The sequence below is a fragment of the Caloenas nicobarica genome, chromosome 6 (genome assembly GCF_036013445.1).
Source record: "Caloenas nicobarica isolate bCalNic1 chromosome 6, bCalNic1.hap1, whole genome shotgun sequence".
NCBI classification, from domain to species: Eukaryota; Metazoa; Chordata; class Aves; order Columbiformes; family Columbidae; genus Caloenas; species Caloenas nicobarica.
The window spans coordinates 4,649,052-4,662,669 of NC_088250.1; the positions used below are offsets into that span (position 1 = coordinate 4,649,052).

General features: G+C 40.1%; 1 protein-coding gene across 4 annotated transcripts in view; it reads left to right on the forward strand.

The window, feature by feature from the left end:
* PARD3B (par-3 family cell polarity regulator beta) overlaps positions 1-13,618 on the forward strand; it is a 377,310-nt gene that overhangs the window by 273,892 nt on the left and 89,800 nt on the right. For all 4 annotated transcript variants that reach the window (XM_065637273.1, XM_065637270.1, XM_065637271.1 and 1 more), the window contains one exon: positions 10,675-10,785. In XM_065637273.1, coding sequence (XP_065493345.1) covers positions 10,675-10,785 — 111 coding nt within the window. The remainder of the gene's footprint in view (positions 1-10,674; positions 10,786-13,618) is intronic.

Here is a 13,618-nt window from a genome sequence, read left to right on the forward strand (position 1 = left end):
TGAATATAACCCTAGGACATAGAGAAAAGAAGTCGAAGCCTTTGTGTGGTGAGCAAAGCATTGCTGTATCTGAACAAGAAACCAGGGAGATCTTTCCCTGTGTTGTCACACACCAATTAACAGGCTGGCAATATAAACACCAATAACAAATAAGTTTTCTAAAAATACTTTATAAAAATCTGTGGTGGGGAGTCAATGTGTGAAAGGCAAGAAATATGCAAGGAGGAGAAAGTTTGAGGAACCTGGGCTGTTTATGTTGTTTGTGCAACTTCGAGCTATGTGGTTGTAATAAGCAGCAAAATAAAGTACTTCATGGTTTTACGCACTATTCTAGCAATTTTCTCTGACCTTATCCAGCAAAATATATTTCTCTGATTGCTCCAGAATTACAGCTTTTGTGATTCAAGAAACAGAAGTGATTGGCAGATCTTCACTGAAACCTTGTAAAGGAAGTTTCTGGCGCATAGTTCATGAGCAATGCTATTGAGAGCAGATATCACAGGGCTGTGTAGTTCATATAGTTGACTAAAAATTTCAGTCCCTTAGTTCTGTTATTTATTCTTTTCTTATGAAGAAGAGGTGCTGAGGAAAGGTTTGTAATACGTTCAGTCTAGTTTCCCAACCTTACGAGTCTGTTGTGTAGCAACTGGATGAAACCTTCCCCATCCTGAACCCTTGTCCTTCAGCTGCCAGAGCCACATTGTGTGAGTACGGTGGAGTCCTTTGCTTTTTTGCCTGTATTGATTAGTCACTTTCTTAAATCGTTCTTAAAGCTTAAACTCGGCTATAACTAATCAGTCTGATTTCTAATAACTGTTTTGAAAATCCACGAAAACCTAGTGGCACAAGACCTTGGCAAAGGCATTTCACCTTCCCTGAACATCGCCACTTCCCAGCTCCCACTCCTGACATTTTATTTCGTGTCAGTTTTGCTGTGCCGAGGAGAACAGGGACGAGCTTCCTCTTGAGATTCGTGGCAGAGGTTTTTGCTTAATTAACTGGCAGAGAGGCTGCCTGGGAGTGACACGGTGCTTCCTTCAGTCCCTAAGTGAGTGGTGTTAATTTCCTGCAAAATACAGGGGAACGTATTCACATCAGTATGTCCCCGCAACTCTTACTGATGCTAATGAGAGCTGGGTGCTTGTATCAAAGGGGAAATTGCTGTCTGTGCACTGGGGCTGCATCCCGGAGCAGTGAACGGTGGAATTGCATCATTTCACTGGTTCTTCTTTGATGCATCATGTCTTTCAGGAACCTAATTGTTGTGGGTTTTTTTTTTCCTGTTGCTATAGCTATCCTAAGCCACGTTTTCCTAAGGAAACCACAGAATAATCTAGTATCAGTCTTGTTAGTATGCCACATAAAATGCTCTAAAGCTGGGATTTTCTGAAAAAATAGCAGAGGGAATGTTGGCAGGTTAGACTGGTTCTTCTGGACTTGCTGAAAAATAGTGGTGAATTTGTTTCATGTGGACAGCTGTTTGTCTGAAAGCTTCCTTTAGGACAATATGAAAGTGATTCAGCCCCCTAATCCATCACTGGAGATCCCTGCTACCATCCGAGACACTTAAAGGGATCACATTTACAGTTCTAATTGATAGCCACTGTTTTGACAGGCAAACAGATTTCCGCCCCCAGTGGCTTCATGCAGTTGGCCTCCAGCAGACCTCACCATTAGGACAATTCTTCTGAAAAGAATATACAAGCTAATAAGAAATCCGTAAGGAAGGCTGTTAACCACAAACTACTATGTCTAATTAGTAATGTACAATAGGCAAGGCTAGAGAGGGAAGGTATTATTTATCAGAAGGGCTGATTTTGACAGTTTAAAAATGCAAAACCATCTATTATTTATTATGCCAAAACACATCTTTCAAAATACAGTATATGTAGCTCCACTCTTATTTTGGCATTGTTTTGAATGTTCCTGCTTTGTAAAAATGTCAGCTATAGTAGAGATGCAGAGATGGAATTTGTGATGCTTCAACCTTAGAAGTTCATTGTGGAACCTAAAACCAAGTGGTCTTAGGTTTTTTTCTTTGCCTTTACAACCTCCCTTTCCTGTTTAAGAACCATCTCCCTCTTATGTCTCCCTTTGGAAGAGTCTCTTCACTGATTCTTAGTTCAGAGTTTCTCAAGCGCTCTGAGCAGTGCAGGGCTCAAACACGGGCTAATGCATCCCACTGAGAAAGAGCGGAGACTGGTTTTGGTAGCTCGGCGGCTGCAGAAATCTCTGCGTGTCTCTGCTGGGATTGCTGCGGGTGTCTCGGAGGCAGGAGCGCCGGTTTTCAGGACGCACGTTCCTTGCGTGCGCTCTGCAGCAGCAACCTCCAGGAAGAAGTGTTTCTGTAGCACGTGAAACGAGTGTGGAGCAAGGAGAAAATAGAGAGAGTGTGTGTGGAGAGGAGGAGGAAATGAATGAGCAGAGAACTTGAAGGAGATTGGGGGGGAAATAGTCTAGGGTAAAAAGCATCATGGCAAAGTTGGAAAATGAAGCGGGTGGGTATGCAGTGATAATGTAATCGTAGCTCTGAGGTGATTACTAGAGAAAGAAAATACGGCCTTTTAAACTGGGCATGTCATTTTTACCCTTCCTGCCTCAGTTTCTTCATTTGTCGAATGGATATGATGATATATGCTCAACATTAATTGATGGTTAGAGAGTCGTTACATTCCCATAGAGAATGGAGGTTTCATGAGGGCTGGGTTGTTTTCTCAGTAAAACACAGGGGGGTTTTCTGTATTTCCGCTGTTTTTCAAGGGTCGTGTTTTTCCTGGAGGTCTCGTTGGAACCTGCCATGAGTGGTTTCCCTTCATGAAAGTCAGATAAGCCCCAACGAATTCCCACTGTGATGTGTAAGGGGAGGAAGGCACATAGTTTGGTTGAGAAGGTGAGTATTGCAGTGGTGAGGTGATCAGCAAGTCTGACACCTTGAAATATCATGGCTCTGAGTGCAAATGAAGCAGGTTTTCCGGTTTGGTTTTGGTTTTCTTATTTTTTTGCAAATGTATTTAATTTGCCTCATGAGAGTTGTATCTGCGGTGCTAATAATGTCGCAGTTGCACGTTGTTTTTCCATAGCCAAGAGGGCTGAGCAAAATTTTTGTAGTATGAGTGGAGATTATTATATAGTGCCTCAGTAGCTGAAATGCTAAGAAAGCCACCAAATACCATGAGAGTTATGATATGAGAAAAAAATCAAAAGTCCTTCTTGTTATAAACATGCATAATACGTACATATCCATACACATGTAGTTGATACTTCAGTGAATTCTGGAGTTGTGTGGTTAGTAGTAGGGGAAAGAGCCACACAAGAGGCACATTGCCTGCTTCACCCTTTCTTTTACTGGAGAGATGAGAAAATGGGTGCCTATGAAACGGCAATTAAGAAAGAAGAGTTTGGGGGCTTAATACTCTGGTGCTTTTCGTTTGCTTTGAATGTGGAGTTACCATGGCCAAGCCATGGCAGTGATTACCGTGTTCCCTGGGGTTGGCAGGCTGGCGTTTGCAGGCTCCATAGCCGGGTAAGCGTAGCTGTATTTCTGTGCACCGTCTGAGACAGAATTAGTGTTCACTTCAGAAGAAATTACTTACCTGTAGGGTAGAACCGAGTGGGGAAAATGGCTGATGTTGCATGAAAGTAGGGAAAAATAAGAATATACGGGAATAATTCCTTACATGGGTGGAGGGTAATTCCACAGTCTGGTGGACAAGCAGGCAGGGCTTGTTACACTACACAGACTAGAAATCAATTTTTTCCTTCTTCTGCTCAAGCTGTAAATCACAGCTGTGCGCTATTGCTGCGGTTTTTTATTTCTTGATGTATGTGATGTGGGATGCAGAATTCTTGTACTGGGGACCAAAAGGCCAGCAACATGGCGATCAGATGATTGAAGCATCATTTCATGGAAACAGATGCATAGCTGCCATTCAGCAGCATGATTTTCCTGGTCGGATAATAATAGTGGTGACCCCTCTTCATAAATGCTATCTCCAACACTCAAGAACACCTCAGCATGTTTTCTAAAAATAAGTTCCTTGAAATACGAAGGACCACTCTTCGTAGCTGCCTTCTGTTGTCTGTATTTACATAGTATCCAAGGAGAGTTATTGCACTCTGTTAGTTCAGCAGATGGACTTCGTGAGTTCGCAGCAACCACTTCTAACTCAGGCGGCCCAAGTCTTACGATACCATCATGTTCTTTGGTTTTTTGTCTTGGGTCATTTCCTATGCTGCGGAAGCAAGATTTGATATATGGTACAGAAGGGCAGAACTGCCCCAATGGTGAGGATTTCCTAATACCTGATTACCAGAATGAGTTCCAGTAAGTCACTTCTATCTAAATGAAGAACAATTTCCACATTTTAAAAATAAGGATACAGGGCTTAGGGAAGATGATGGGTGAAAAGATGTTGGGGTGATTATTTAGATTCCCTTTGTTCTGCAGTTTCTAGGCAGAAGAGGAACTCTTGCATTTCACATAACAAACAGCCTCCAGTCTTTTATCTGGTAGCGAAACACAGATAATGTCCAAGACAATGACACCGGCAGTGAAGATTTTCTTTTATTGCTGTCCACATGGCTGATACTCTCCGAGTAAACTTCACTGTGTAATTTAGGGCTTCTGTTTGACATTTCGTTTCCCTCTCCATTGAAGATTATAGATTATTTACCTGTGAGGTGTTACCGCAAGCAGCTTCTCAGCTTTGGTGCTGGAATTCTTTCATTAGCCCTTAAGTCTGTGAACAATGTGATGATCCAGGCATTAATACAAATGTGATTAACTGTCTTTTCTCAGCTTTGTTTGCTTTGTTCTACTGATGCCTACAAGTTACATAATGAGTAGCATGTACAGGGTCTGCATTAAAGGCAGTTCCTCGTTCATGGTGAATTTATTTCCCTTTTAGCAAAACTTCAGTGGGGAAAAAAAATGCACTGTTGATTTATTTTGAATGAACTCATAGAAGGCTTACTAAGTGTGCCATGTGGAAAGCGCCTTGAAGTGCGGAGGGTTAATACTCTCTGCTCTTAATTTCAAATTCCAGATAAATATGGTTTCAGCTTTGATCTTATCTGGACTAATTCTTTGTCACTGTACTAATTAATTCAGCATGCTGCAGAAAAGATGCTAATTTGGGCATCAAAGAAATAAACGGGTGGGGGGAGGTTGTGTTTAATCAGAGTTGTTAAAAAGATAAGTTTTTCTCCCATTAGGCTGCATCTGGAAGCTCAGTGATTTCAGTCGAACTCCAGCAGCCTGATACAGTAAACTTAAAAAAGAAAAATACAAAAAAGGCACTTGTTCACTTAATGTTGACATAACAGGAGCGACATATCTTGGTGTTAATAATGTGGATTTCTTTATATTTGCATTTTCTACATAACCACCTCTTTTGCTGCTGACCATAACCAGTTTAACTCCAGTCATAGCATTAGAATAATGTGGATTATCTCCCAAAATAATTTGAAGGTGGCTAAATAAGAGGATTTTCGCATTCATGAAGTTTAGCTGCAGTTGTAAAATACAAATGATAATTGTAGCACAGGACATTTTTAAGAAATAGTCATGTGCCTTCATTGATACAGTAAATCAGAGGTGAGGTTGTTTTTCCCTTTGCACAGGAGCTATTTGGGATTTACCACCTTAGGAGTTTATATACTGGATATTTCTGATGGTTTAAGGAAAGTCGTCTAATTTCCATTCAAGGAATTATAACAGCTGTTTTCTTTAAGGTCTTGGGAGCCTGACAAGGATGAATCCTCTTGTCCATAGCATTAAATATTTATGCAATGACCTGATGAAGCAGCCTAGGTGAAAATATTGGCAATAATGCATTAACCAGTACACCTTCCTGCGTCTTCCTAGGACAACTGTCTTAAGCAGTGCAGGCAAGCTGAGAAATACGCTAACAAGAGGAACTTTTTCAGGAGTTTGCCTCTTCTCTAAACTTATATTTCCCAGGAATTATAAAATTCACATTAGGAAGTACACAGAGCTGCCTTTTTACCAGAAGTTTATCCCGTGTCCTGGAGTTACTTTCATCTTGGATATAGGTAAAGATTTGAACAGTGTCGGCCAGCCCCTGCCGTGTGCGCTTCGTTCTCGAAACGGCAAAACATGTTGTACCAAAATACCTCTGCTTTCTGTAGTTTTTTCAGCTGTTGCAAAGCTCCTGATCCCATTAGTGTAATACTCAACGGCATACTTCTGTCCAATAAGTAAACATTTAATAACAAACCTTTTAGGTAGTTAGAGAGCCGCTAAAAATGTAAAAGATTTATTTCATTAATGCTGCTATTAACATAAATGTAAAATGAGCCTGGCCTGTAATCACCAACAAGTCTGACTCACTAAGGATCTTTATGGCAATGTTTAATACTCTGTAAAAGTGTATGTATGAAAGTAATTAATCAAAGTACAGCACTGCTTCTAAAGTATTTCTTCTGCTGTAAAGCTGAGTGATAAAATAACTTAAAACACACGGTGGTAGTGGCAGTTAATAAGGCTTTTATAGTCCCTGTGTGGACCTGAAAATCATACCTTATTAGTATCTTTATCTTTCTTGCTCGTTCATTCATTCTTACTCACATTTAAATTTAATTTTAAGGGTTATTTCTAGTCTTTCATAAGAGAGCTGCTTTAATAATCTCAGCATTTTTCCCCATTTGCTGTGAAATGACTAGGAGCCAGAGCTTTTGTTATATGTACTTTACAAATCACTCTGGTTTTTTACAGATCATTTCTGGAGATGTCAAGATTTTATGGCATTGTTAGGCTTTGTGTCTTGCTCGAGCGTGTTATATGCCCTTTTGAATTATTTCCCTACAGATGTTTGCAACTCTTGTTACATACCCTGTTAGCTGCAGTGACACCTACTGATCTAGGGCAACAGAATTAACTAAGAAATCCAAATTGCTGAATTTAGTCAGCAAGCTGCTTCAGGTTCCACCCACCAGATGTTCTTCCTGCTCCAAAGTCTGGGACTGTATAGACCAACCTGCTTTTTAATCCTTGAAGCAAATATCAACACGTTTGAGATCTGGAAGCTCACGGCTCTGCACGGAAACAAAGTGTTGCCATGACCACAGCTTCAGGTCTTGCATAGAAGACGTTTATCCCAAGTATAACAGAGCAGGTCTGTAGAAAATTGTTTTAATTTTTATCCCTTGGAAGTCTTGAAAAGAAGCATATATATGCTTTAATGCTGCAGCCAATGGGATGGTAATAAATACTGTAAAAATAAGACATTAGGTATTCAGAGACTTCATTCATTTAATGCCTCTAAGGGGGAAAATGTTAGTTATTTGCAGGGCACCTATATTTTCCTTTGAAATTTATAGAAATAGGATAGTCCCTCACTCTTGCACAACACGTTTTCAACTGTTGCATATGGGCTTTTCCCATAAGAATGAATCACTCTGAGGTGAGATCACATAAAGAAAATCCCTTTATACTTTTGTTTACGGGAGAACTATACTCTGAGTAGTCAGAATATTAATTTTCTCAGCTGAAAAGTATACTAAGGTTATTAGGGCTTTAACTTATTTAACAGTACTTCCCAGGCATTACAGTGGATAATCAGAGAACTGGGGCAGTCACTCAGCCAGCCTAGGAAGATACAGAATTATTTCTTTATTCTTGGTATGACTACAAGTGACTTCATTTTGTGTAAATTGATAATAGATGGATGTAGAATGAGAAGATGCAACTGATCTATTTGTTTTCAGGTCTTCTGGTTATATTTCTCAGTTTGCTACATAAGGATTTCAGAGTACCGCTTCTGTCAGGTATTAAATTGAAGAGAATTTTGCCATGAACAGTATGGCAAAAGAGACCTTTTACAAATGTGTGCCATACATTTCGTCATTGATGGTTTTATTCTTCTGTCAATTGTATTAATAAGGAGGGCAGATTTTCCTACAGTCCAATTATTTGTTCCCTGGAGAACTGGAAGCTTCAAATCCTAAAGCCATTCAGTTTTCACGGAATTTTAATGTAAAGTTAATTAATTCCATTTTGACAAGAGATTTTATCCTGTCTTTGTTGAAGTCAGTGGAGGGCCTCACACTGGTATCAATGAGAACAGGATCAAACCCAGTTGTGCAGTAAGTGCTCTCAACTTTTCTGTTGTTGTTTTTCCTATAAGCAGTAGAGTACTATAAAGTGCACAAACCCATACAAAATTACAATGGGTAGAAGTTAATTTTATTGTCAGAAGCCCGTGGCAATTAGAACACATCAGCGAGCAGACTATAAATTTTAGAGGTGTTTTTTTTGTAGTTTAACGTTTGCTACTCTATACTGCTCTTCTTCAGTGTTAAATTTGCGCTGCTTTTATTTTTTAATGTTTGCGCAAGATTCTTGTTGAGCTGAAAAACATTCCAGTGATAATAAAAGAGAATGGATTTTTATGGTGTAACAATGTGCAGAAGAGGCCAAAATTCTGAACATTTCTCTAGCCTTGAGCTATAAGCTGTATACTTAGTGTATCAGGTAAAAATTGTAAGCCAGCACAAATCCCATCTGAAGCAAAAAATAGGAGGGGGGGGGGAAAAAAAGTTTTTCGTCAAGACCAACTCACTATTCCCAACTTACAATTACACTGGAACTTGCCAATTTTGTGGCAAGAGCAGCTCTATCAGCAAACAGCACTATTTTTTCTGAGAGTTGTCATGCTGGCAGTTATTACAATCGAAATTGTCACTTTATTTTATTTAAAATGTATTTCCCTGGTAAGCAAAAAATAATACCTAAACTTGTAAGGGACGTATGTTAAAGATTTCTTTTTTTTACATTTCTCTTGAGTAAGCAACATATCCAACTTCAACTCCCTGCAGCAATACAAAATGCCCAAGAATAATGTTTTCAAAATCAATACGTACTACAGTCGAATATGAGGCTCCACAAACCCATAATTGAAACTGTGGGAGAAAACCAGGCAGACTGAACATAAACAAAGTACCAGAGCTGAATTATGACCAAGATGGAAGTGCTAATACAGCCTCTAGTGAGAGAACTGGGGCGCTCCAGGTGCTGCCCCTGCTCATCCCCAGGTGATTTATTGTTTGGCTGCCTCACACCTCTGTGCAGAGCAATATATGCAGAGTTTCATCTAGTTTTTCTTTTTCACCTGGGTGGTCTCGTATCTGTGCGCCCTTTTCACTTTGTATCTACGTGCAACCTCTGTCTCTCTCACGTGTTTCCCGGCTGCTGCCGGCACTGGCACCACCACCGCGGGATGGGGTTTGCGGCTCCATGGTCTCCTGGGACTGCTGCAAGTCAGAAAGCAGCAGTGGCATCCGTTTGCTGCTGTCTACTTAGGAAAAGCAAAAGCATGGAAAGCATCTGCAGTCTTTCTGGAACCGCCGAAATGAGTGGGGACCATAAAAAAAGAATTGAAGGTTGTTTGTAGCTGAGGCGCACGTATATTTGAATAAAGGATCCCGCATAGAATGTAAGACAGCTTCTATCTCTGTTGCCACATATGAGGAGAAGAAAGAGAAAAGCATGTACTGAGATATGACTCTTCCTAGTCCGTAGCACAGTCCGTGGCAGAACCATGATAAAGCATCTCTTGTTATTTCCTGTAGTATTTGCCTTTCTTCTCCTAAGCACCAAATGCTACATGTCTGTCTCTCATGCCCATCATTCCCTTTCTAACTGAGTTCTTATTGTCTGAAAGGCTTGCTCCGGGGTCCCTAAGAACTTCGTTTGACCATAAGCTCAGAATTATTACATTCACCAAAAAATATGGATCATTAACTTATGAGCCTGACAGAGTATTTGCAAGATTTCTGCTTTGGTCAGAGAAGAAACGTAAAGTCAATGATTTACAGCTGAAGTATATGCACAGTAGTTGAGCTATTCCACTTGAGGCAGTTTGGGCTGACAGGAAAAATAAAAAGGGGAGAAGAAAGACCACAACGGCAATGCTCCAGACATTCACAGAAGAGTTTGCAGTTTTGAGTCGGAATAGTTAGTTTGCAATGTGGTATATTTAATGAAGAAATCATTATTAATACTTTCCTTTACGTTGTTGTAATGCATGGAAGGAGACATTCGTTTGCACGGGAAGACACAGATTGATCGTTTACTTTGCTTGTGGATCTGAGAATTTCAAACTGGGGAAGAGGAGGGCCCATAATTCATGAGCATATTTGACATACTTGACCCCAGTGGTCCGTCTAGCTCCATCAGAAATGAAACGTAGCTCCCCAGTTCAGTCACCTTTTATAGGCTGCGCAAAGCAGACTTAACATAATGCATATTTCTACAGTGTACAGAACAGCGGGACCCCCAGACTGATTGGGGTCTCTGGGGGGAATCTCACAGCATAAATATTACATGATAGTATATTACTAGGCAGAAAGAAAAACTTTAAACTGCGCCCTATTAATAGTCTAGCCCTTCAGTGTCTTGCATCTTAGGTTTGGTGGGGTTTTCCAGCTTTGTTTCGAGCAATAGCTTTGGAAAGTATAGGATCCAAATCAATTTGTAGTAGGTCCTTCCTATTGCATATGGCCCATTTTGCAATGTGGGAAATACATGAGTGATTGTGATAAAAGTTCACAGTGTTTCGATTGCCTAAAATTTCCATGGTTTATGACAGATAAGTTCTGGTTTTTTCACTAGTAATTATTTTCTCCCGATTCCTTCCTTGATATCTTAAACAGATTTGGAAAGAGAAAAGAAGATAAAAGTGGGAAAACGGATCAGAAGGGGAATCCAAAGCAAGGCATACTTAAAGAGGAGGAGCTGGAGAAAATGAAAGATGAACGCGAAAGGTGAGTAAATGGTGGCAGCATCTTTGCTCATCAGATGAAAAACTTGCCATATTTCTCAGGTAAGGTTCTGAGGCTGAAATGACAAGAACCACTGATGTGAATAAGCCCAGTTCTCTGTCTTGTTCATAAAATACTCCTTTTTCATGCCCGGTCTTAGGAACTTGGTTATGTTTCCAGACAAAGAGCGTTTATAGTTTTCTACTTTCCCTCCTGTCTGCCCGTGAGGAACTGGGGATAGTTTGTAGGTGCTGACAAGGCTCAGCAAACTCCTCTCCCCCCTTCCCCAGCTCATCCAGATGTACTTCATGGTATGCTGAAGAAGGTCTTTGTTTCCCTCTGATGGCTGCTATCAGAAAAGTTAAAGAGCCTGTACTTGCTGGCTCTCACGAGGTGTCTGCAGTTGCTGTAAAACTTTCCAAGTTGCAGTAATATGGGTTGTCACGTCATGGGGTAAGTTTTCAGAGGTCTCTTTCCTTCACTGGAGCTGCCACAGCTACAGTGCTGCTACTGGATATGCTTAGCCAGTGTTTAAGTATTTAGTTCATATAAGTTGTGTTAGGAGAAACTTTGTACCATTTGTTTTAAAATTTCTGTGCCGTGTCCTTGATTTTGCCAGACCGATGAGTGCCTTTATTTTAAACTGCTGACTCCCAATTTGGATACTGGCAATTTGAGAGGTATGTGTCCTTCATTTTAAAGAAGCCAGTGTCTTTTATTAGGATCCTGGCAAGCTAAGAAGCATGTATCCCATCTGTTAAAGGGCCAGTGTCATTTACTGAAATGTTTGGCAGGCTGCAAGGCATGAACCCTTCCGTCTAGAGGTCTAACGTTCCAATTGGACGCAAGATAATTGTTCTTAATACTTCTTTAGCGTTGTATGCTTTTTTTTAAATTACAGTCAGTGATTGACAGTAACTTGGTAAGGCTGCATTAGAAACTGGCAGCTCAATGTCTTCATCATTCTGGTTTCTCTAGTAATGATTTCAGTTTTGACCTGGAATAGTTTGCGACTGAAATGGAGAACAGCAGGTGTGTTGAGAATTGGATGAACCAAGATGATATTTTTAACTCACTTATTTGATTCTTCTATAATGCACAAGAATAGAAATATCACACTTTTCTATCAGGTAGTACAATCATCTATGTTTGAGGGATTAAAATTAAAAAAACAAACAGAAGAGGAGCGAAGAAATATTCCCTACATTATCCTCAAAGCAATGCAACACATGCTGTAAAAACAAGCAGTTTGCTTCAGCTTTCTAAATGAAGTAAGAGTACGGCTGTATATGTTTGCCCACGTAAGACTATTTACAGGCTGACTATTGAACCCTTCTTGAGTTGATCATAAAACAGAAGAGACTTTTATCTTTCCTAGTGAAAAATGATATAAGGAAACTGGTTCTCAAATATGGGTAAGAACTGTTCGGGAAATCGATTAAAATCAGTGGAAGGAAACATTACCTGATTGAAGGTAATTCAGTCCTTAGTTGTTGGCTGTTCATCTAGTGATGATGCTCAGTAAGACAGTGAAGACAAGTCTTACAGCTCTGACCCAAGATTTAGTAATTCTGTAAAGTGATTCAAGTCCAAGATTTTAATGCACATGTTGGCAAAGAAAACCTTGTGGCACATCCACGTCATAGATCTTCTGCTTCTGTGACTTCACTAGCTGCAATCTTGCATAACTTGGTCTCATATTTATAAAACCAGGCTTCACTGCAGCTTACTAGAACACAGGCATATTTTCAAATCTGTTCTCATTGAGAATGAAATGGTTTGTTAAAACTACTGGGGATATAATAGTGGAACAGACTATGCAGCTGTTGATAGAAATGTAGCATGTTTTGTCCCCCGATACCATTGAACAAATCCTGTGTTTAACAGCTTAAACAAAATATAAATTGCTTTTCTAACATTTAACCTTTTTAGAATTAACTTAAACATGCACCTAATTTTATCTTTCCAAGATTAGCTATATTAGTAATTCTTGTTGGGGTCTTCAATAATTGCAATTTTATGTCAGGTTTTTTTGCTTAAAATTCAGTTTTCTTAAATGCTGACTACCTAAATATTTCAGGATCTGTCATACGAACTGATACTATGATTTTTCATCCAACAGTTTGTTTCAGAGACCAAGCTGTTGATGTTGGATGTTAGTGAAGGAGGTCAGAGCGGTTGATTTTGGGGCTGGGTGTGACAGGCTTAATGATCAAGTGCATTTCAGCATCTTAGCAGCTGCGGACCTCGCCTGGTTTTGGGTGTTGGTTTTGCATGCAATATACGCTTGGCAGCTCTCCAAAAAACAGAATACTGTTCCAAGATCTCAGCTGAGAAATATTTTTCAGTAGGAAGTGCATTTCCAGTTTACCGGAATAGGCCATCTATTGGAGTTTTGCAAAGTGTTTTTTGACTGGTGTTGGATAGGTACAGTAATGTCTCACAAAATTCCAGCCTTTTTCCAGAAATTTTGACAAGATTTGCAGATGTGCAGAAATGTCAGATGTGTTCACTGCATGATCATGGACTGGATGTGCAGTAGAAGCTCAGTTGACTCTGGCAGGAAACATCAGATCTTATGAGCGTAAATCCGTCCTGCTCAGGATAAGCTGGGTTTGCTGCTTGCAGAGGGAAGGAATTGTACAGTGCATGTGCAACAAGTCTGGCACATCCAGAATGTGTTAGAGCTCGTAGGCGTGTGCAGACAGAGTGCACAGCACTCACTCTGTAGTGCAGATGCTTCCCAAAAGGATTGGACTTGCTTGCACATTGGTCCTCAGCATAGATTTGCCTGGCAACCCCTTTTATGGGCTGCCAAGTTTCAGATTTGAACCTC